A 24,863-nucleotide genomic window follows, 5' to 3' on the forward strand; every position below is an offset into this window, starting at 1 on the left:
CTTAGTTTTAGAAAGTGACACACAAGGTATGGCTCCAATCTCAATTTAACTGGCATGTGTGTTGCCTTGTGATTTAAGCAATAGGGCCCTCTAAGTTAGACTCCAATAAAGGTAAGGTAAAATCTCCATAGTCCCAGATGACCATTGGCTGCTTTATCCCTTGACGGGGAGAGCTGAATGGTGGTGGTTTAACCTGAGGATCACTACACCTCAGGTGAAGGGCAAGGTTGAGAAGGCGCAGCCTTCATGAATAACCTCAGCCGGTATGGGAATTGAACCCACGCTGCTGGCCTTATTCTGCATCACAAACTAGCTGTTTAGCCCACTGAACTGACTCCAATAGCTTTTGTTATGAGCCAGGGCGTAGAAACTCCAAAGTGTATTATGGAGTTCACCTGACCCACAACCTTTATGTTGAATTTGGCTAGGATGAGCACAAAAGCCTTCACCTCAGGTGTGATTCATCAGACTCCCCAGACACTTTAATCAAAACAAGGTTTATTCTAAGAATATAGTTAACATATATATGTATAAACAGCAAGAATTTTTTATCAATTACAAACAAAGACACCACACACAGCTACAGTAATCTATGTATAACAGTTAATGAATTCCCCCTTAACTGTTCCAATTCAATAACAAAATCTAATACACCAAACCCCCTTTTCAAGGGTGTGGCCCAGCACACTGCATTCTCACTTGAATGAGACTGGTCCTGAAATTCTGATCCAGTTACAGCCAGCAGATTCAAACTCCTTCCGGAAGCCACAACCAATAACTTGTGGAACAGTTTTTGAAATGAAAATATAGAAAGTCAGGGGAAAACAATTATTAGTCCACAGCAGTCAAACTGAAACTGAAACCAATCACCTCACATCCCAGCTCCACACAGAAAATGACATCACTGAAGTTATGTGATAAGAAAAAAACCTTTCTTAAAGGGTCAGTCACATAACATCTCCCCCAAGAAAAAAAGCCCATCAACTTCCAAGATGGTTTCATTTTTCACCTTTTCACTTGCCCATTCCTTTAAAAAAAAAATATTAGAGTACTCAATTCATTTTTTCCAATTAAGGGCAATTTCTTAGCGTGTTCAATTCACCTACCTCGCACATCTTTGTGTGGTGGGGGCGAAACCCATGCAAACACGGAGATTGTGCAAACTCCACACGGACAGTGACCCAGAGCCATGATCGAACCTGGGACCTCTGCGCCATGTGATTGCCGTGCTAACCACTGAGCCACCGTGCTGCCCCACTTACCCATTCCTAACACTTGACAATAAACATACATACATTTTAAAACATCAAAACAGGTAAACATTTACAATAATACAGTCGATTTTAGTTCTTTGTCTTCCACCATCAAACCTGCTTCTCTGCATCACATTCGTGACACAGCATAGGCTATCATGTTTTCTCGTTCTCCACATGTGTACATTTTAAATTAAATGCCTGTAATAATAAGCTCCACCAAAACAGCCTGGCATTTATATTCTTGAATTTCTCCAAAAACGTCAATGGATTATGATCAGTAAATATAATTGTTTCAGACGAATTGCTGGTAACATAAATGTTAAAATGTTACCAAGCTCAAAGTCTCATACTCAATTGTTGAATACTTTTGGTGATCATTTAAATTTTGTGGAAAAATACCCAATAGGCTGCTCTCTTCCTTTGTTGGCTTCTTCCAAGAGCACCTATGCCCACATCACTCGCATTGATAGCCACCTTGAATGGTTTTGTGTAATTTGGAGTGGCCAACACAGGAGCAGTGGTTAAGACCATAAGACATAGGAGCGGAAGTAAAGCCATTCGGCCCATCGAGTCCACTCCACCATTCAATCATGGCTGATTTCAACTCCATTTACCCGCTCTCTCTCTCCATAGCCCTTAATTCAAGAATTTATCAACTTCTGTCTTAAAGGCCCTCTGTGGCAATGAATTCCACAGACCCACCACTGTCTGGCTGAAGAAATTTCTCCTCATCTCTGTTCTAAAGTGACTCCCTTTTATTCTAAGGCTGTGCCCCCGGGTCCTAGTCTCCCCTGCTAATGGAAACAACTTCCCTACGTCCACAGCCTTCAGCCGTCAAATGCCTGTTGACACTCCGCCGTCCACTGAAATTTGTTACGCTTCTTCAAGTCCGTCAGTGGAGCAACCACACTGCTAAAAATCGGCACAAATTTACAGTAATACCCACTCCTGCCAAGAAATCTCATTATTTCCCTTGGTGTTGAGGGTATTGGAAACTCCCCAATAACATTTTTTTTCACATTCCATGGGACCATTAGTCTATGTCCAATTGTATGGTCAAGGAACGTGACTTGGGCTTTTCCAAACTCACTTTTGGCTAGCATTACTACCAACCCCGCTTCCTGAAGTCGATCGAATAATTCCATCCGGTGCTTCAAATGTTCTTTCCATGTCTGACTGAAAATCACAAGATCGTCTATGTACACCGCACAATTAGGTAATCCTGAAATGACTGTTGTTTAACCGTGGAAATGTGGCTGGGGTGTTTTTCATGCCAAATGGCGTAACTTTGAATTGGTATTTACCGTTTGGAGTCACAAAAGCTGAAATCTCCTCCATCCTTTCGGATAAAGGTACCTGCCAGGAACCTTTGAATAAATCCAGTTTGGAGATAAAAGCTGATTGTTCCACCTTCTCAATGCAGTCCTCCAACCATGCGATAGGATAAAAGTCTGTTCTTGTAATTGCATTAATCTCTCTATAGTCCACACACAAGCGTTGGGTACCCTCCGGTTTTGGTACCATCACTATGGGTGAGCTCCCCTCGCTGCAACCCACTTCAATTATGCCATTTTTAAGCATATTTTAACTTCTTTTTGAACCTGTGCCAATTTTAGAGGGTTACGTCTGTATGGATATTGTTTAATTGGAACAGCATTTCCCACATCTACATCATGTATCACCATTTTAGTACTTCCTAACTTATTTCCACAAACTTGCCCATGTGATATTAATAACTCTTTCAGGCCAGTTTGTTTTTCCTCTGGAAGGTAACTCAATAATTTATCCCAATTTTAAGAACATCCTCATTATCAAATTTAATTTGAGGAATGCCAAATTCAGGGTCATCTGGATTTGGTTCTTCATTTTGTGTTAGAATCACTAAAACCTCCTCCTTTTGCTCTCCTCTTTCAAAATACGTTTTAAGCATATTCACATGACACACCCGGTGAGTTTTCCTTCTACCTGGCGTTCTTACCAAATAATTCACCTCACTCAATTTCCTTTCAATCTGATAAGGTCCATAAAACCTTGCTTTTAAAGATTCACCTATCACTGGTAACAATACTAAAACTTTATCTCCACTAGCAAAACTACGAAATTTGACTTTTTTGTCCATTTTCTGTTTCATCACATGCTGTGCAACTTTTAAATGTTGTCCAGCCAATTCACCTGCTGTTTCTAACCATTCCCTAACATTTGACATGTAATCCAATGATGTAGTTTCAGGCTGTTCACTCATCAATTGCTCCTTACCAATTTAAGTGGTCCTCTTACCTCATGACCAAAAATTAGTTCAGAAGGACTGAATTTGGTTGACACATTAGGTGCATCCCTAATTGCAAACAGTACGAATGGAATTGCTTTATCCCAAGCCTCTGGATAATCTTGACAATAAGCCCTCAACATTGTCTTTCACATCTGATGCCACCGTTCTCACGCTCCCTGCGATTCTGGATGGTACGCAGTTGATTTAAATTGTTTTACTCCTAAGCTATCCATAACCTCGTTGAACAACCTTGAGGTAAACTTTGATCCTTGATCCGATTGTATTTCTGTAGGTAGTCCATAGAAATGCCATAGAAAGCACCCAACTGGCTGCATCACAGCTTGGTATGGCAACTGCTCGGCCCAAGACCGCAAGAAACTTCAGACAGTCGTGAACACCACCCAGTCCATCATACGAACCTGCCTCCCATCCATTGACTCCATCTACACCTCCCGCTGCCTGGGGAAATTGGGCAGCATAATCAGAGACCCCTCCCACCTGGCTTATTCACTCTTCCAACTTCTTCCATCAGGCAGGAGATACAAAAGTCAGAACATCCACGAACAAACTCACAAACAGCTTCTTCCCCGCTGTTACCAGACTCCTAAACGACCCTCTTATGGACTAACCTGATTAACACTACACCCCTATATGCTTCATCCGATGCCGGTGTTATGTAGTTACATTGTGTACCTTGTGTTGTCCTGTTATGTATTTTCTTTTCATGTACTTAATGATCTGTTGAGCTGCTTGCAGAAAAATACTTTTCACTGTACCTCGGTACATGTGACAAAAAACAAAATCCAAATCCATATCTAGTAAACAATTTAAGTAACTCCTCCACAATCTTTTTAGCTGTAATACTGCACACTGGAATGGCCTCTGGAAACCTAGTAGACACATCGATTATAGTCAAAAGATATTGATTCCCACTTTTTGTTTTAGGAAGCGGTCACAAGTATACTCACCCCTCACTGTGTATAAGTTGACTAAGCCAACCCAATCAAGAAAGATAGACTTTTATCCTGGACGTGCCTCAATTTGTTATGGGCCAGGGCCTAGAAACTACAAAGTGTATTATGGAGTTCACCTGACCTACAACCTATATGTTGAATTTGGCTAGGATGAGCACAAAAGCCTTCCCCTCAAGTGTGATTCATCAGACTCCCTAGTCACAGGTTTATATATATATAAAACACACAGCAAGAATTTTCATTAATTACAGACATAAAGACACGCAGAGCTACAGTAATTTATGTATAACACTTAATGAATTCCCACTCAATTGTTCCAATTCAATAACACAATCCAATAAACCAAACCCCTATTCAAGGGCGTGGCGCAGCACACTGCATTCTCACTTGAATGAGACTGGTCTTTTTCCTGAAATTCTGATCCAGTCTCAACCAGCAGATTCAAACTCCTTCCAGAAAGCAAACTATATCAAGTTACCAAAGCAGGTAGCCACAACCAATAACTTGTGGAACAGTTTTTGAAATGAAAATATCGAATTACAGGGAAAAACACTTCTTTCTCCTTTAGTCCACAGCAATCACCCAGCTCCACCCACAAAATGACATCACTGAAGCCATGCGATAAGACAAAAAACTTTCTTAAATGGCCACTCACATGACACTTGTATTTGGTTCAAGTCACAAGTCAGCAAATGAATTGATACATTAGTGCAGGGCATTTGTAAATGAGTAAAGGGTCATTGAGTACAGGATCTCTATTGCTCCTTATGCCAGGATACAATAAAAATGTTGCATTTGTGACATCTAGAAAACCCCACTACGCATTTTGCTTTATAAGCACACGGGAGTATAAAATGTGGCATATTGGGCCATCATGATATGTTCCTCACAGTTTTTAGTGAAGAGTCACCCAAATAAAATTCTCTTAGCACTCATTCAGAAGTGGTTGTTTAGATTTTTCAACAGGAACCCAGTTACAAACTGCTCTCAGTATCTTTCTACAAGCTCCTCTCGTCGACCGCTTTCTTTTCAGATCTCAACACAGAAATTGGCCTGTCACATTGTATTTGCACACAGCAAGAGCCCATTGGAGATAACCGGTGAAATCTGGCATAGCTCTCTTCAAAGATCCGGTGTGATAATTGTTTTTTTTGGGTGTGTATTTAGTGTGCGGTGATTTCTTAATTTATATCCAACTATCCTGTGCCGCAATCAAGGTTCTTGCAGATTTTGTTTTCTGCTAACTTCAGCTGAAGGATTGTGTGCGCTGTACTTTCTGGCTTTTCTTCAGCAAGAATGGGTGGCACGGTAGCACAGTGGTAAGCACTGTTGCTTCACAGCTCCAGGGTCCCAGGTTCGATTCTGGCTTGGGTCACTGTCTGTGAGGAGTTTGCACGTTCTCCCCATGTCTGCGTGGGTTTCCTCAGGGTGCTCTGGTTTCCTCCCACAGTCCAAAGATGTGCATGTTAGGTGGATTGGCCATGTTAAATTGCCTTTAGTGTCCATAAGGTTTTGGTGGGGTTACTGGGTTTCGGGGATAGGGTGGAGGTGTGGGCTTAAGTAGGGTGCTCTTTTCAATGGCCAGTGCAGACCCGATGGGCTGAATGGCCTCCTGCACTGTAAATTCTATGATATCTATGATATGATGAAGAAATACAGTTTCAGGTTACAACTTTATTCATTTCTGTGCTTCTCCAGGATTTGACATACTTCTTTATAATCTTACATTCAGGGCATTTGAATGAAATGTTTTGTATGATCACTTTTTGTAAACAATACTCATTTTTGCTTACATCAGCGAAATAAACAGTGAAGTTACGTTGTGCAGTAGTTACTATCGTAAATACAAGTGTTACACATTGAATTGCCCGACCCAAATATTTTACTTCCCTTCAGAAAGAATGCAGACGAGTACAACACAGAAGGCGCAAATGAAACTCAGAATTCTGATTCTTTGCTGAGAGTAAAGGGAGTTCAGGAAAAAAATACTTCATGAGGGACTGATTGTACTTTTCCCCTTTGTTCCGATGTTAGGATGGTGCATAATCTCAATGCTTCCCCAAGGCAGGATCCTGGAACTCCTTAATAGCAACTTGGATGTACACACCAAGAAGGCAGCTCACCACCACTTTCTCAAGGGCAATTTGAGATGGGAAATAAATGGTGGCCGAGCCAGGGAGACACACACCCGGTAAATGAATAAAATAAAATCTCAGCTCATCTGTAAAACGTCTTTGCCTTCCGTCACCGTTTGGGCGGGGTGGTCACTGTGCACCAAATGAGAGATATTCCCATTTGAGTGAGATGTGATTTCTGCTGCAGCAGTTCAGCGAACAGGATTGTGCAGTGGGTCCAACACTGGGATTTGGATACTAATCCAGTTTTGTAGCTCGAAAGACTTGCATGGGTAGATGAGGATTGATGGAGGCCAGGGAAGGCTTGGATTCAGATCCTGTGGGATTGCCAGGCTCATTATACCCTGAGTCTGCAGCAACATTTGCTCCTTATTTCCCTGGCCTTGGAAGCAGCAGCATTTGCTCCCTATTACCCTGGGGGTTGAGGCACCAAGATTTGCTCCTAATTACTCTCGGGGTTGGAGCAGCAACATTTGCTCCTTATTAACCTGGGGTTCGAGAAGCAACACTTGGTCCTTGTTATCCTGAGTTAAAGGCAGCAGTGTTTCCTCCTCATTAGCCTGGGGTCAGAAGCAGCAACATTTTCTCCTTATTACCCCGGGGTTGGAGGTAGCAACATTTGTTCCTTATTACTCTGGGATGGGAAGCAGCAACATTTGCTCGTTACCCTGGGGTTGGAGGCAGCAATATTTGCTCCTTTTTACCTTGGGATGGTAAGCAGCAACATTTGCTCCTTATTACTCTGGAGTTGGAAGCAGCAACATTTGCTCATTACCCTGGGATGGAAGGCAGCAACACTTGCTCCTTATTACTCTGGGGCTGGAAGCAACAACATTTGCTCCTTCTTACTCTGGGATGGGAAGCAGCAACATTTGCTCCTGATTACTCTGGAGTTCGAAGCAGCAACATTTGCTCCTTTTTACCTGGGGATGGGAAGCAGCAACATTTGTTCCTTAACACTCTGGGGCTGGAATGAGCAATATTTTCTCCTATAGCTTTGGGGATGGAAGCAGTGACATTTTCTCCTGATTACCCTGGCGTTGGAAGCAGCAACATTTGCTCCTCATTACCTGGAGGATGGAAGCAGCAGCTTTTCCTCCTCATTACCCTGTGCTTTTAAGAAGGAACATTTGTTCCTATATCTCTAGGGTAGGAAGTAGCAGAATTTTATCCTTATAGAATCGTAGAATTTACAGTGCAGAAAGAGGCCATTCGGCCCATCGAGTCTGCACCGGCTCTTGGAAAGAGCACCCTACCCAAGCCCCCCCCCCCCCAATCCCCATAACCCAGTAACACTAAGGGCAATTTTGGACACTAAGGGCAATTTAGCATGGTCAATCCACCTAACCCGCACATCTTTGGACTATGGGAGGAAACCGGAGCACCCGGAGGAAACCCACGCACACACGGGGAGAACCTGCAGACTCCGCACAGACAATGACCCAGCAGGGAATTGAACCTGGGACCCTGGCGCTGTGAAGCAATTGTGCTAACCACTATGCTACTGTGCTGCCCCTGGGTTATTACCCTGGGATTGGAAGCAGCAGCATTTACTCCTGTAGCTCATGGTGGAAACAGCAACATTTCATAGAATCATTGATTTTACAGTGCAGAAGGCCATTCGGCCCATCGAGCCTGCACCGGCCCTTGGAAAGAGTACCCCATTTAAGCCCACACCTCCACCCTATCCCCGTAACCCCACCTAACCCTTTTTGAACACGAAGGATAATTTAGCATGGCCAATCCACCTAACCTGCACATCTTTGGACTGTGGAAGGAAACCGGAGCACCCGGAGGAAATCCACGCAGACCCAGGGAGGATGTGCAGACTCCACACAGACAGTGGCCCATGCGGGAATCAAACCTGGGACCCTGGAGCTGTGAAGCGACAGTGCTAACCACTATGCTACCGTGCCGAACATTTATTCCTATAGCTCTGGGGTTGGAAGCAGCAAACTTCGCTCCTTATTACCCTGGGGTTGGAAGCAGCAACGTTTGCTCCCAATTGAAATTAAATGAAAATCGCTTATTGTAACAAGTAGGCTTCGAATGAAGTTACTGTGAGAAGCCCCTAGTCGCCACATTCCAGCGCCTGTTCGGGGAGGCTGGTACGGGAATTGAACCCGCACTGCTGGCTTTGGTCTGCTTTACAAGCCAGTTATTTAAACCACTGTGCTAAACCAGCCCGGCTGGAAGCAGCAATATTGACTCCTGAGTACTCTCGGGCTGGAGCAGCAATATTGGCTCCTGAGTACTTTCGGGCTGGAGCAGCAATATTGGCTCCTGAGTACTCTCGGGCTGGAGCAGCAATATTGGCTCCTGAGTACTCTCGGGCTGGAGCAGCAATATTGGCTCCTGAGTACTCTCAGGATGGAGCAGCAATATTGGCTCCTGAGTACTCTCAGGACGGAGCAGCAATATTGGCTCCTGAGTACTCTCAGGACGGAGCAGCAATATTGGCTCCTGAGTACTCTCGGGCTGGAGCAGCAATATTGGCTCCTGAGTACTTTCGGGCTGGAGCAGCAATATTGGCTCCTGAGTACTTTCGGGCTGGAGCAGCAATATTGGCTCCTGAGTACTTTCGGGCTGGAGCAGCAATATTGGCTCCTGAGTACTCTCGGGCTGGAGCAGCAATATTGGCTCCTGAGTACTCAGGACCGAGCAGCAATATTGGCTCCTGAGTACTCTCAGGATGGAGCAATATCCATTCCTGGGGCTCTTCCTCGCGCTGTGCAACCAAACTTGAACTGAGAGATCCCGTTGCCACCCGCTCATCCCCGCACTCCAGGCGGGGGCGGGTACTAAACCCGGCCCCGCCCCAGCCCAGGTGATTGGCCGGAAGGGGGCGAAGGCGTCCCGCCATTGGTGGATGTGACTGTCAATCCCGGGATCGGAGGCGAGGGGGCGGGACGGGACGGCGACGCGCTTCCGCTCTCAGGTTTGGCTGCACGCGGCCTTGGGGGCCGAGGAAATCAGCGGCGGCGTGAACGCGGCCCCGGCTCGGCCCTGGAGACGAGGGAAGACGGCGGAGGGGAATCCGAGCGGCCGCCGCCGCCATCTCGACGCCTCCTGCAGCGTGACAGCTCCGTGTGGAGGGGATACGCCGCTCTGCAAAATGGCAGCTGGGCTTTGAAGTGCGATTGCGCCCAGAGAGAGAGGGAGAGAGGCGGGCGGGGGGGGAAGGAGGAGGAGCCGCGCCGGGAGCCGATCGGAAGCGACTCTGTTCGGGACGGAGCGAGATGCAGGAGGGCTCTGGGGTCGGGGGCGCTGCCGGGCAGCAGAGCTGCACCGTCCACGATTGATTGGTCCGGAAGCAGCGGCGCTAGAGAGGCATCTGCAGGTAACAGCCCTGAGGAAAGAGGCGGAGTTCGGGGCTGGGCGGCCTGGCAGAGAGGGCGAGGAAACAGCAGAGACACCCCCAGACAGAGAGGCCGGGGCTGCTGGACCTCCAGACGGAGAGGCCGGGGCTGCTGGACCTCCAGGCGGAGAGGCCGGGGCTGCTGGACCTCCAGACGGAGAGGCCGGGGCTGCTGGACCTCCAGACGGAGAGGCCGGGGCTGCTGGACCTCCAGGCGGGGAGGCCGGGGCTGCTGGACCTCCAGGCGGGGAGGCCGGGGCTGCTGGACCTCCAGGCGGAGAGGCCGGGGCTGCTGGACCTCCAGGCGGAGAGGCCGGGGCTGCTGGACCTCCAGGCGGAGAGGCCGGGGCTGCTGGACCTCCAGGCGGAGAGGCCGGGGCTGCTGGACCTCCAGGCGGGGAGGCCGGGGCTGCTGGACCTCCAGGCGGGGAGGCCGGGGCTGCTGGACCTCCAGGCGGGGAGGCCGGGGCTGCTGGACCTCCAGGCGGGGAGGCCGGGGCTGCTGGACCTCCAGGCGGGGAGGCCGGGGCTGCTGGACCTCCAGGCGGGGAGGCCGGGGCTGCTGGACCTCCAGGCGGGGAGGCCGGGGCTGCTGGACCTCCAGGCGGGGAGGCCGGGGCTGCTGGACCTCCAGGCGGGGAGGCCGGGGCTGCTGGACCTCCAGGCGGGGAGGCCGGGGCTGCTGGACCTCCAGGCGGGGAGGCCGGGGCTGCTGGACCTCCAGGCGGGGAGGCCGGGGCTGCTGGACCTCCAGGCGGGGAGGCCGGGGCTGCTGGACCTCCAGGCGGGGAGGCCGGGGCTGCTGGACCTCCAGGCGGGGAGGCCGGGGCTGCTGGACCTCCAGGCGGGGAGGCCGGGGCTGCTGGACCTCCAGGCGGGGAGGCCGGGGCTGCTGGACCTCCAGGCGGGGAGGCCGGGGCTGCTGGACCTCCAGGCGGGGAGGCCGGGGCTGCTGGACCTCCAGGCGGGGAGGCCGGGGGTGGTAATAATAATAATGCTCTATTATTGCCACAAGTAGGCTTACATTAACACTGCAATGAAGTTACTTTGAAAAGCCCCTAGTCGCCACACTCTGGTGCCTATTCGGGTACACAGAGGGAGAATTCAGAATATCTAACGGCACGTCTTTCAGACTTGTGCGAGGAAACTGGAGCGCCTGGAGGAAACCCACGCAGACACGGGGAGAATGTGCAGACTCCGTACAGACAGTGACCCAAGCCGGGAATCGAACCTGGGACCCTGGCATGGGAAGCAACAGTGCTTGCTACTGTTGCCCTACTCGTGGACCTCCAGGCAGAGAGTCCGCGGCTGGTGGACCTCCAGGCAGAGGGGCCGAGGATTGTTGACGTCCAGACAGAGAGGCCGGGCGCGGTGGACCTCGAGACAGAGAGAGGCGTGGTGGATGTCCAGACACCAAGGACGGATGGGGTGGACATCCAGACAGAGAGACCGGGCGGTCTGGACGTCCAGACAGAGAGGCCGGGGCTGGAGGGGTGGTCCAGACAGAGGGGCTGGAGGGGTGGATGTCCAGACAGGCCGGGGCTGGATGGGTGGGCCGTGAGGCCGGGGATGGACCAGTGGTGTCCTGGGCAGGAAGGCTCTATTTGTTTCTTTAAAATGTAAACAGAATGGCCTGATTGTTTCCAGATTATGATTTTTAAACCTGGTGCACCTGGATATCCATCACCAAGTTCAAAATTCTCCAAACTGAACTTCTGAGAACACGCAGCTGGATTTATGTTTATCCATACACACATATTCCTCATAGGAACTCACTGGACTTCTAAGTCCCTGGATCTTTAGAATCTCCTGTTCAACCACGTAAAATCTCCCAGCACAGACTGCTAGTAGATTTCCCACACGTTCTACAGGCAGGACATTGGCTTTTGAGGAGTTATTTGTGGCTGAGTGTGAAGTATCTCTGGTCTCATTTTGAGATCTAAGACTTCAGTTCACGTTAGTGAGCCCAGCACATAGGTGCAAAAGTCAAAGATGTGGCATTCACAACAATCTTCAGCCAGAATTGCCGAATAGATGATCTATCTTGGTCTCCGCCGGAGGTCACCAGCATCACAGATGTCAGTCTTCAGCCAATACGATTCACTTCACATGATATCAAGAAATGGATGAAGGCAGGCAGCAAAGTGGCGCAGTGAGTTGCACTGCTGCCTCACGGCACCGAGGTCCTAGGGTCGATCCTGGCTCTGGGTCACTGTCCCTGTGGAGTTTGCACATTCTTCCCGTATTTGCGTGGGTTTCGCCCCCACAACCCAAAGATGTGCAGGGTAGGTGGATTGGCCATGCTAAATTGCCCCTTAATTGGAAAAAAGAATTGGGGGTACTCAATTTTTAGGAGAAAAAAAAGAATAGGATGAAGGCACTGGATACTGCAAAGGCTATGGGTCCTGACAATATTCAGGCAATAGTACTGAAGACTTGTGCTCCAGAACTTGCCGCACTGCGAGCCAAGCTGTTCCAGTACAGCTATAACACTGGCATCTACCCGGCAATGTGGAAAATTGCCCAGGTTTGTCCTGTACACAAGAAACAGGACAAATCCAACCCAGCCAATTACCGCCCTATCAGTTTACTTTCCATCATCAACAAAGTGATGGAAGGAGTCATCAATACTGCTATCAAGTGGCACTCACTCAGCAATAACCTACTCACGAATGCTCAGTTTGAGTTCCGCCTAGGTCACTCAGCTGCTGCCCTCATTACAGCCTTGGTTCAAAGATGCACAGAAGAGCTGAATGCCAGAGGTGAGGTGAGAGTGTCTGTCCTTGACATCAAGACAGCATTTGACCCAGTATGGCTTCAAGGAACCCTAGCTAAACTGGAGTCGATGGCAATCGTGGAAAACTCTCTGCTGGTTGGACTCATACCTGGCATAAACAAAGATGGTTGTGGTGGCTGGAGGTCAACCTTCTCAGCTGCAGGACATCACTGCAGGGGTTCCTCAGGGTAGGGTAGTGTCCTAGGCCCAACCATCTCCAGCTGCTTCATCAGTGACCTCCCATCATAAGGTCAGAAGTGGGGATGTTCAGCACCATTAACGACTCCTCATAATGTCCAAATGCAGCAATACCTGGACAATATCCAGGCTTTGGCTGACAAATGGCAAGTTACATTTGTTCCACACAAATGCCAGGCAATGACCATCTCCTACAAGAGAGGATCTGACCACCGCCCCACGACATTCAGTGGCATTACCATCGCTGAATTCTTCCACAATCAACATCCTGGGGGGTTACCATTGATCAGAAACTGAACTGAAAAAGTAATATTAATACCGTGGCTACCAGGGAAGGTCAAAGGCTAGGAGTCCTATTATGAGTAACTCACCTCCTGACCCCCCCCCCCCCCCCCCCCCCAAAAAAAAAGCCTGTCCACCATCTACAAGTCAGGTGTGCAGTGGAATATTCTCTACTTGCCTGGATGAGTGCTGCTCCAACACAAGAAGCTTTAAGCCATCCAGGATAAAGCAGCCCACTTGATTGCTCCCCCTTCCACACACATTCAAACCATGCACCAACGACGAACAGTGGTAGCCATATTTGATCGTACAGACACGCACACCACAAATATTCCTTCATGGAGCTGCAAGATGCACTGCAATAACTCACCAAGGTTCCTTCGGCAACACCTTCCAATCCCACAACCACTACTATCTAGAAGGACAAGAGCAGCAGATACCTGGGAACACCATCACCTGGAGACTCCCCTCCAAGTCACTCACCACCCTGACTTGGAAATATATCGCCGTTCCTTCACTGTCGCTTGGACAACATCCTGGAACTCCCTACATCAGCACAGTGGGTGTACCTACGCATCAAAACTGCAATGATTCAGGGCAGCATGGTGGCCTAGTGGTTAGCACAGCTGCTGAGGTCCCAGGTTCGATCCCGGCTCTGGGCCACTGCCCGTGTGGAGTTTGCACATTCTCCCCGTGTCTGCGTGGGTTTCGCCCCCACAACCCAAAAATGTGCAGAGTAGGTGGATTGGCCACACTAAATTGCCCTTAATTGGAAAAAATAATTGGGTATTCTAAAAAAAAGACTTCAAAGGTTCAAGAAGGCAACTCACCACCACCTTCTAAAGGGCAACTAGGGATGGACAATAAATGCTGGCCTAACCAGTGATGCCCACACCCTGTAAATGAATAAAGAACAAAGAAAAACTCCCTCTCGCAGGACCATTGAGTTTGCAACAGAGGTTTGTCATGATTTTTTTTTACAAATCAAGATTGCTAGGCATGCTAAACACTGATTCAGCTTTCTTGTGATCAATGTGTAATCACAACCACATCTTGCCGATCAATGCAACACGTAAAACACCACCTTTGTGCAAGGCCTGCCAAGTTAAGACTTACCTCTCCGATTGCCCCAGTTCTGATTTATTCCTTTACCGACTGTAGATCTTTCAATACATTTAATACCAAATTTTGGCAGCCTCAATTACATTATGAACACTGCAACAAGGTATGTAGATTTAAGTAATATCAGTGGAGTGACGAGGATAATAGCAATGTCTTTGAGGACAACTAATATGGTAGCTTCCCGGTTTTGTTACTTTATCTGTGGTATACCATGTAGAGTAGAATATAACCCCCATCCCCAAATAGTTTTAGTGTAGCTTTCAAATCTATGTTCATTTTAACCTAACGGATTATCTTTCCTTTTCCTCAGTGACTACCCTGTTACTATGTAGAAAGGAATTAGTACAGAGTACTGATTGCCAATGAAAATGGAGGAAATGTCAATATCTGGCCCGGACAACAGCAAATCTGAGGTAAGGAGGGGGAGACTTGGGAGTTGGCCTTGTCTCAGTAAAAATGTTGATACATTATGATTGTGCATACAAACCTGATTGGCTTTAACGGGTGCAGGAGCGTGTATATGCAGTGAGTGATGATGCCTGTGCTGACTGAGTGAGTATGCGCTTGCTGGGGTTGAATTCTGTGAAAGGCTATGCAAATGTGCTCCATGAAGGAATATTTGTGGTGTGCGTGTGTGTACGATCAAACAGAATAATAAATGCAAAACAGTAAATATGGGAGTTACCTCATGATCCCTTGAGCCATAACCATGGATTTGCATCACCTGTTGCAGAATTGCGTCCGATAGTTTTCTAGTTACTGTGTGTGTATGTCTGTTTTATTCCTGTTGTGATTTGGGGTGTGTTTCAGGCTTTTCTTATGACTGTAAACTTCACCCAACTTCTTCTTGTCGTTGATGCCTCTTCAGTACCCCTTCGTTTCATTACAGTCTGAACACACTTCCAGCCATCTCTTCTCTTCTCTTCTCATGTGTCTATTTTCCTCCGTGTTAGTCTGTCTGCCACTTTGTCAATAAATGACCCCATTTCTCCCTGTGCATGCCCTGCACTCGTAGACTATCTCCCTTCACCTGAACCACATTTCTAAGGATTTGTTTAAGGTACTGGTTTTGTGTCTGAGGCAACAGATGAAATTGGGTCAGCAGATGTAGCTGAACTATCTGCTGGGAAGCTGAGCTTCTCCAGGGCACCAATTTTACAGGTTCCACTGGTACCTATAAACTTGGTGATCCTGCTGTTAGTCAACTACAACAGTGAAATAACCATTTTCTCCTACTACAGAATCAGTTTGAATCTCTGAATGTGTTAACATTCTAATTCTGATGCCTGTCGTGGAACATACAGCAGGAATGGTCTTCGTTCATATTCATCCTCGTGACAGACCAACTCTTGGATATTTCTGAGTTTCTTCTTATTTACCAAACTTGACACTAGCTTCTTCATGTGGGAGGTCCTTTATTTGCTGTGGTCTTTGCCTGTTGCCTTTTACTTCTGACCCACACTACCAAAAAAAGGCTTGCATTGATACTGTGACTGCCATGATGTGGAGTAGAAACCAGCACGGTGTCCACTTCCCTTGTTTAAGGAGTCCTTTTTCTTCATCTTTTAAGCTTTGCTATTCTGAGAAACAGGCAAGGATACCTGTTTGGATTTAGCCTGCAAGATGCAATGAGAATTCATTTTTCCTGTTTATTAGTAACATTCTATGAATGGAAACTCAGAACCACAGATTTGGCCAAAGATTTAATCGTGCAATGATGCCATATTCTGCAATTAATTGAGGGGATACATTGAACTCTCTTACCTGGCCAGTCATCTTTGTTCAGTCCTAGGCATTTGGTGTTCTGCTGTGAAGCTCGTTCACAGATGTCTGCTGTTCTCTGTAACTGAGTGTACAGATTCTTGATCAGCGAGTTGAACATGGTCTCCAAGGATGAAATGAAAATCGCTTATTGTCACAAGTAGACTTCAAATGAAGTTACTGTGAAAAGCCCCTAGTCGCCACATTCCGGCGCCTGTTCAGGGATGACGGATAATTTCAAAGTCAGCTTGTCACTCTGGCAATCCCCCGGCAGATGATCAATGGGACAACGCCGGCTTTTTACATTTTAGAGCATTCTGGGGTCAGAGGAAAGAAAACTTTGAGCAGATCTTGAACTTTGAAGGAGATTTTTCTTTGGCTCAAGCGAAGGTTATCATCCAGAGATCTGCCTGCTCCTCAAATATGGAAAATGAATAGAGTGGCTCCAGATTGACTGGTGAGTACGCTAACTGATTCGATCTTTTACTTTTAGTCAGTGCTTCTAAAGTACGTGCTAGTCACCGGGTGCGTGCCTGTCACTGGGAATTGAATCTGCCCAGGTGGACCACTCGCACTGACTAAGCTTGGAATAATTTTGCTCAGCTTCTCGGCATAATTTAGATAGGCCTAATTTTCTGTTCTCTAACCTAACAGAACAGATGATGCGATTAGTCAGTTCATAAGAAGGTTGTTGTGTGCGAACTCTGCAGCCATGCCCAAGCTGAAGCGGGTATCTTCGGAGAAGAAGCAGAAATATTGGCGGCAGCTGAAACGAGACCAGAGGCAGATGAGCAGAGAGCACAGTGACCAGGCCATGGAGTTTGATGCCACTCCTGAAAGTTCTGCAGAGCAGGCCAGTACCACAACACCCTCTTCTGTTCTCTATCCCTGCATTTCATTGCTCATTGTTCCAGCGTTGAATTATTTTGATGTTTATCACACGCTTCTTTATGTTGAGGATGCACTTTTGCTTAATTGATGAATAAAGGTTCTGTCTTCAATGCTGGATATCCGTGTATTCTGTTGCTTCATCTTTTGCATTTTTATTTTAAACAGTAATTCCTGATTATTCACTGAGAGTCTGCCACAAAGGCTAGACTCCTTAAAGAGGCATGGTCACCATTGTGACTCGGGAACATAGTTTCAGGATAAGGGGGCCATTTGAGACTGAACTGGGGAGGAATTTCTTTACTCAGCCAGTTGTGTATCGTTTGAATTCTCTACCCTAGATGGCTGTGGGTGCTCTGACATTGGGTATATTCCAATCTGAGATTGATAACTTGCAGGGTATCAAGGGATATGGGGATATGCCAAGAAGGTGGATTTGATGTAAAGTTCAGGCATTTTATTGAATGGCGGAGCAGGCTCGAGGGACCAAATAGCCTATTCCTATTGCTGATGTTCTATCCCTCTCCTTGACTAACATTGTGAACTTGAGGCTCATCATGTGTCCTGCACGCGCATTGCCTCTACTTGTGACATTTCCATAGGGTCTCCGAATTGTTCTGCTGAATAAACCACAAAGTTGCTGTTTCTTCTGTTTCCCCATGTACTTGACTTTATTGTCAAAATGGGAAAAGAGGTGGCTAAAGGAGTGGCTGATGTCACTCAGGCATTTGAAAGCATGAGCTGGAGTTATCAAAATGGTGTAATCATGATCTATAGAGTTTAAATAGCAGGATGATTGTTTGAGCCTTCTGTGCGTGCAAGCAAGCAGCCTGACTGCCATCCATTGTTATCCTGATATATCCGTAAATTCAACAGAAAAATGGTAAATCTAATATTTTCAGTGTGTCATCAACTTTCAGCTCATTTGGGACATTGGCATTATTTCTGTGTCCAGCATGTGGTTTCCTGCTCTTTTCTGCAGAAGACTCGTTGGAATATGCTGCAACATGGTGCTGGTTCCAGTAGATGCCAGTGATGTGATGGGTGTCCCAATTTATTGTGGAATTAAGAGGTCAGCACAAAATGTGCAAGTGGTTAAATGTCCAGGAATACCCCCACTAAATAAAGTAAGTTGGTGCGGTGTGCTCTACTGGCAGAAAATCAGCATTCCAGTGCTTCACTGGAGAAGACTGCACAGGGACTGAAACCAAGAAATTCTTTTGATTTAAACAGCTTATTATGTTTCTGAAAATTATTTCTCATTTTGTGAAGACTATTGATAAAAAAATTAGGAACTGATTAGAAACCAGCTTCCTTAGTAAGGAAGCGAGGCTGGTCGGCTTCCTTTGTCCTGTCTGAGGCGGCACCAGTTAGCCTCCCTAATAAGTATTTTCCTTGTGAATCTCTTTCCATTTACCTGTGAGCTTTGTGTTTCAGGCCGTAGCTCATGAGATCTATTCTGATCTCGTAGATGATGCGTGTCTGGGACTTTGTTTTGAGGTGCACCGAGCTGTAAAGTGTGGTTATTTCTTTTTGGATGAAACGGACCCAGACAGCATGAAGGATTTTGGTAAGTGGGTTTGGTATGACTGGATGGATACTTGCCTTGAATAATTAAGGAAGGATTGTTTTGAGTTCAGCGTTCTTTGGCGAGAATTGGGAGCATCGGTAGAGAACGATTGGTACATGGGCTTAGTGAATAAAGAAAATACACCACTGTGGTGCTGAGCATCAGGGGCATCCCAGTTCAAGACTTGCTCAATGCTGAGTTAGTTCATCTCACTCTGGGTGGCCGATGGGATAGCGTAATTGACTGTGGAGTCCTGAGAGCAGAATGAAGAAAAATGAACTAAAGTTCCTACGTGCTGAAAAAAATGTTTGGGTATTGAGCCAATGGCAGGCTAACACTCGCTAACAAAGTTCATGATGATTGAGAGCTAGTTAGTGGTGACTGTTTCAGAAGGGAGAAAACATGGCAGGTCGCATTTTTCAAAACATTTCAGAGACTCCTTCGGCAAAGACTGCATTCTGCTCAGGCTAACATCTTGCTCTGTGGTTCCTTATAATGTCCGCTGTTTTAATTGAGCAATAACTAGTGTTTAATGCAGCATTTAATATAGGCATTGGTAATCACCGTACAATTTTTCTAAATTGCTGTAGTATCTTAAATCAAGACAATTACATATTCTTTGGTTATCCTTGTACAGTTCGTTAGCCTTGTATTATCGAGAGGAGGGATTTGCAAGAACTCCGGCCCATTAAGAAGTTTATCAAATGCACCCCTCACAGTGTATTTCATCATCCAGGTTTCGCCTTTTGTCCCCATTGGCTAATTTGACTCCTGATCATATCTAAAACCCACAGCCTTTTAATTTTATTCTAACTGTTCCTTCCACTTTAAGGAAAAGTTGCAATGTTATGTTTAGGGTCTATGAAAGGGTTGGTGGTCTGCCTCTGCATCCAACCAAAATCATAATCTAAAGTGCAGCCTCTGATCTGTAATGCTGCAAAAACCTACCCACTTGTACAAGGATGTAAAGGTTTGTCAGGAAATCCTTGTTTCCTCCAAGTACTATACTTTATAAGTTTGTGTTTCTTATGTATTGCATACAGAATGAAATCCTCTTGCTGGAATTATCACAGGTTCTGTCTTGGTGAGGATCTTATAGTTTAGTGTCCCTAGAACTATGAGCATGATTTGGTGTTTTCAGAAGAGCAGGTGAAAACTAGTGGGTGGAGCTTTTTTGGAGTTTTGAGGCTTTATTGAATGAAGAATGCATTCCATTCACAGCTTATCTGGCATTGTTTCAAAAATTTTTTAGAGTACTCTATTTTTTTTTCCAATTAAGGGTTAATTTAGCGTGGCCAATGCAGCTAACCTGCACATCTTTGGATTGTGGGGATGAAACCCACGCAGACACGGGGAGAATGCAAACTCCACACAGACAGTGACCTGGGGCCGGGATCGAACCCGGGCCCTCAGTGCCGGGAGGCAGCAGTGCTAACCACTGCGCCAACCTGCAGCTCCATCTTGTGTGGCATTGTGATATAGCCTTTCAGTAAGTTCCAAAAGCATTCTATATCCTATATCCATATACTATATAAAGGCATGTCAGGGTTACCTCAGATGCCCGAGATTCACCCTAGGCTTCCTTTTCAAGCCAGGGGTGTTCCAGCACATCATTTCATAAGAGGAGGAAACATGCCTATGTCCTTGACCATTCTTGGACTAAATCCAAGAGTCGTTTTTTTCTTTCCCAGGAAGAGACTGCATTTTTATCCATCCAGCATTTCTTTGATAATGGATCACATAGCGATTAAAATATTTTTGCTGCCATAGAAACTCTAAGAAATCAAGCAGTCAATGCATCTCGTGGGGGAAATGTGAAGCCTTCCTTGAAGGGAAATGGCACAGATCTCTTTTGGTCTCAGTTCAATGTCAGTGGACTGTTAGCAGAAAGGGTAGGATGGTTAGGATTTATATTTGCGGGTAAAGGATCAGGTCATTTCTAAGGATTTGAAGGTGGGATTAGGGAGAATGGTTGCATGTTAGTATTTAGACTGCTGTTGGGATTGCAGCTGTAGGTTTATTGTTGCCAAAATAAGACAGCACTGGGTTTTAAGCTTGTTGTGAATTGCAGTAGAGAGAGGGAAGGATAATCACATTGGCAATGTTTTTCAATCCACTAGTTAGAGATATTTGCTTATGTGTTTCAGAAATTGTGGACCAGCCGGGTGTGGACATTTTTGGCCAGGTCTACAACCAGTGGAAGAACAAGGAGTGTGAATGTCCAAACTGTAGTCGTAGTATTGCTGCCTCTCGCTTTGCTCCTCACCTGGAAAAGTGTTTAGGAATGGGTCGTAACAGCAGTCGGATTGCAAACAGGAGGTCAGCTAACTGCCAGAACTATGATTCTCTTGAGTTTGAGCGGTTAATCTAAAAGGCAATTGCAGTTTAAAATGTGAACTTGCATACGCTTCAGTGTATTTTCTGTTCTGGTTCTTAACTCCACTTACAACTATTCTCATACTTTCTCATCCTTGACTGATCTGGTTCCAGGGTTTTGTTCAGCTTTTCAAGTTGTTTAATTTGACCTGTGGTGAAGTATACCTTCTGATGTGGTTCAGTCCTGCATTATTCAGATGAACAATGCAGAATGGAAGAAGTTTGTATATTTTTGTGGGCTAACTTCTTCAGTCCTCTTGTTCGTGGCATCTTTGCTATCTTACGTAATCCCAATTCCGAATGATACAAAAAAGAAATGGGACATTTTGAACCACGGGCCTGTGCTCCTGTTTTTCGTCGTGATACATATAGCCTAATCCCACTTCTCGGCTTATTTCCCTCCTTCAAGCAAGTATTTGATTTTCTTTTTTAAAATAATTTAAAGTGCCCAAATCTCTCTCTCCCAGTTGAGGGGCATTTCAGCGTGGCCAATCCACCTACCCTGCACTTCTTTGGTTGTGGGGGTGAGACCCACGCAGACACGGAGAATGTGCAAACTCCACATGGACAACGACCCGGGGCCTCATCGCCATGAGGCAGCAGTGCTAACCATTGCGCCACAATGCCGCCCTCAAGTATTTGATTTTTTAACAAAAGTATTAGGGATTTACTTTAACAAATGTTTGTAGCTGAGAACTTTGGAAGAGGACATTCTTTTCTAACACCTTTTTAAAAAGTTATTTTAAATTTGTTATCGACGTCTTAATGTAAATAATGATAAAATATTTTTCACTTTTGTAACTCTTCATAAGCTCCCATCTGGTCACCCCATAAACCTCTCGGTGATTTCTCAAGATTGGGTTGGGATAAGTGATATTGAGGGAGTGACATATAAAGGGTACATCTGAATGCTAGATTGGGATTGGTGATGTAGCAGTACTAAGCATAGGGTAGAAGTATGATCATTTCCAGTTGCCTGACTTGCTAAACGGCTTTGGATATCAGCTCATATTGAGCTAATTCAAAGTCTGCAATGCAGGATACATACAAGTATTTGGACTTCCAGGCTTTTCTTTCATTTTTTCAGTGATTTCTGTTCTCCCCCAGCCAGCCAATTGATGAAGGATAGAATTGGAACCTAATTTCTAAACACTTGAAAGCTTTTATTTACAGAGACATGGTTTACAAACCCACACCTCCAAACCCAATCTATATTATTCACCATTTAATGTCCAATAGCTGAATATAATTAACAGTTTCAATGGGATCATTTAGTAGGTGCTTCCTCAAACCACTGTCTCCTCAGTGATACCCACTTGTGCAGAAAACCAATGATGCCACTTCGCGGTGCCCAGCCTGCCAAGCTACAGAAGTTTGCGCTAAAATGTGAATGCGTGGGTAACGCGAGTTAAGCAATGTAAATTGGAGTCAACATTTTGAATTGTTGATAGCTTGAATTAAGTGAGTTTGGGTGCAGCAGCTGTAGTAATGGGTGTTCCCCTGTAAATGATTGGTTTATGATCTGCATTCAGTTTATCGAACAGTGACTTTCCCTTTTGCTTTAACCAGATTAATCAGCCTTGAATGTTTTCTTTTTTTTAAAGTCCGCAGAGTGTTACTTGTTGTGCAACAGGTGATGTGGTCTTGCGCTGATAATATAGGATTAAATCCATTTTACTTGCTGGGGATTAGGGATGGGGCTGAGTGGGGACTACCCCAAGTCTTATTCTTGTACCAATACCATCATTGAGATGATATTAATAAATTGTGCGTTTTTTCTGTCTCCTGACGGCTGAATTCCAAAGCGGTATTATCACATCAAGTGTTTTGACAAATAAAATGGTCAGGCATTTTCTGAGGATGATTTCGGCTCTTAATTTCTTAAAAAATTTTTTTTTAGAGTACCCAATTCTTTTTCTTTTCCCAATTAAGGGACAAATTAGCGTAGCCAATCTACCAAGTCTGCACATCTTTACGTTGTGGGGGTGAGACCCATGCAGACACGGGAAGAATGTGCAAACTGCACATGTACAGTGACCCGGGACCAGGATCGAACCTGGGTCCTCAGTGCCGTGAGGCAGCATTGCTAACCACTGCGCCACCCTGCTGCCACGTGGGCCCTTAATTTTAATTGCGGTTACAGATAAAATGACTATGAACTTTGCTGAAGTGAAGAAGAAATGCAGGGAGATGTTGGTGCGTTAACATAATTTCTCGATTGGTATACACTAAGCAGATGCTGACTGTTACCTTTTGTATTGCTCACACTGAAATACGGAATTAAACACTAGAACCCCGTATGCATGGCTCTGGCAACAAATGCAGCCTTCTCAACTTTTCTGATAACATTATCTTTGATAATGGTTGCTAAGTGCCGTTGCTCCAGGAAATGCTTTGAATTGTGTGTTTAGCTATTTCTTCTATAAATGTAAGATTTTATTAGATGTTAAAAACCTGTTAATAGACACCATAATGTAACAGCCATCAACATTAATTTAGTCTTCTTGCCATGTGGCTGAAATTTAAAAGCATCTTTGGTGATGCACATTTTGTTTCCATTGTAGAATAGCCAGTAGCAACAACCTCAGCAAATCTGAAAGCGACCAAGAGGATAACGATGACATCAATGATAACGACTGGTCATACGGATCTGAGAAAAAAGGTAAATTTATTGTTACATTATCCTTGGGCTTTAGTTCCAAATATGTTCTGTAACATTGCTTTAAGTTTCCTGGTTGGCATTTTTCTGCTAGTTTGGTGTGCGCTACAGCTAATGTCTCATTCAGTGTACCTAGAAATAGTTTCTTGGTTGTCAAATTATGATCATTTGTGTCCCCTTGGAAGACTATATTTGAGAAACTGTTTTTGACATCAGCTAACATTTTTTTTCTTTTCCTTCATCCAGCAAAGAAAAGAAAATCTGATAAGGTTTGTACCTGCCTAGAAATATTTACATTTCAGGAGAGAGAAGGCTCCCATTTGTAGCCCAGGTGGTACGAACAACCACTGCTGCTGCTTAAAAGAGCTGCTTCTGTCTTTCAGAATCCCAACTCTCCGCGGAGATCCAAATCTCTCAAACATAAAAATGGTGAGCTTGTTTTACAGAACTGTCTCTGTTATTTTAAGAAATACACAACAATTGCAAACCTGGTACCTTTATTTTGCGCTTGCAGCCCCTGGTTAGATCTAACTCCGAATGATTCAGCCGCTTAATGCAGTGTGTACCAAGAACGTATGGGTTGGGGTTATTCTTGGTTTGATCCCTAACCTCTGTTTTGTGTCAAGCGATTGGATGAGATACAGTCTCCCTTTAAAAAAGACAATTAAGGTTTCTTCTGTATTTTTTTATTGCCTAAATAATGAAACAGTAGAGTCAGAAACAATAGAGCACAAGGCTTCATCCACATATATGGAGTTAGCAGCAGAAAAATGCACACCGTTCATCAAAGCACTCTTTTCCCCCTGTGCAAACAAAGAACACACTTTCAGGTGAGCTTTGTTCAAACGTATGTTTCTGTTTGAACTTTTGTTACATTAGATTTAAAGAATGCACGTGATTTTGTCACAGGATGCAACTGTTGAAATAGAATACCTCTTTTTGGGGGCAGCCAATCCTACTTGCTGAGCTCAAAGTTCAACAACAAACACACGTTTTAGAAAATGTAGCCAGCAGAAGCAGTTAAACACCATCAAATGTGATGTGAAAAGCTGCAGCACGTGGGAGCTCCTGGATAACATTGTGATCCAGGACACAAACATTGCAGTAAGTGTTTGCAGCTTTAGGATCGTCAGCTCGGAATAATTGAGCTGGAGGCTGAGTCGAGGACCCATCAGGGAGGGAGAGAGTTTCCTGGATGCTTTGTTTCAGGAGGCGGTCACATCCCGTAGGATAAGGTCT

At 45.5% G+C, this 24,863-nt stretch overlaps 1 protein-coding gene across 6 annotated transcripts in view; it reads left to right on the top strand.

Annotated features, from left to right (window-relative positions):
* The first annotated feature begins 9,561 nt into the window (after nt 1-9,561).
* The window catches only part of atxn7l3a (ataxin 7 like 3a), a 60,157-nt gene continuing 44,855 nt past the window's right edge, over nt 9,562-24,863 (top strand). For 2 of the 6 annotated variants that reach the window (XM_072487107.1, XM_072487110.1), the window contains exons 1-8: nt 9,562-9,974; nt 14,681-14,783; nt 16,786-16,984; nt 18,457-18,589; nt 20,737-20,908; nt 23,530-23,627; nt 23,871-23,893; nt 24,008-24,053. In XM_072487107.1, the coding sequence (XP_072343208.1) occupies nt 16,844-16,984; nt 18,457-18,589; nt 20,737-20,908; nt 23,530-23,627; nt 23,871-23,893; nt 24,008-24,053 (613 nt within the window). In that variant the 5' untranslated portion in view covers nt 9,562-9,974; nt 14,681-14,783; nt 16,786-16,843. Of the gene's footprint in view, nt 9,975-14,680; nt 14,784-15,611; nt 16,589-16,785; nt 16,985-18,456; nt 18,590-20,736; nt 20,909-23,529; nt 23,628-23,870; nt 23,894-24,007; nt 24,054-24,863 lie in introns of those variants that run through there. The other 4 variants (XM_072487112.1, XM_072487113.1, XM_072487108.1 and 1 more) reach the window with 3 other exon arrangements.

Source organism: Scyliorhinus torazame, chromosome 21 (genome assembly GCF_047496885.1).
Source record: "Scyliorhinus torazame isolate Kashiwa2021f chromosome 21, sScyTor2.1, whole genome shotgun sequence".
NCBI lineage: Eukaryota > Metazoa > Chordata > Chondrichthyes > Carcharhiniformes > Scyliorhinidae > Scyliorhinus > Scyliorhinus torazame.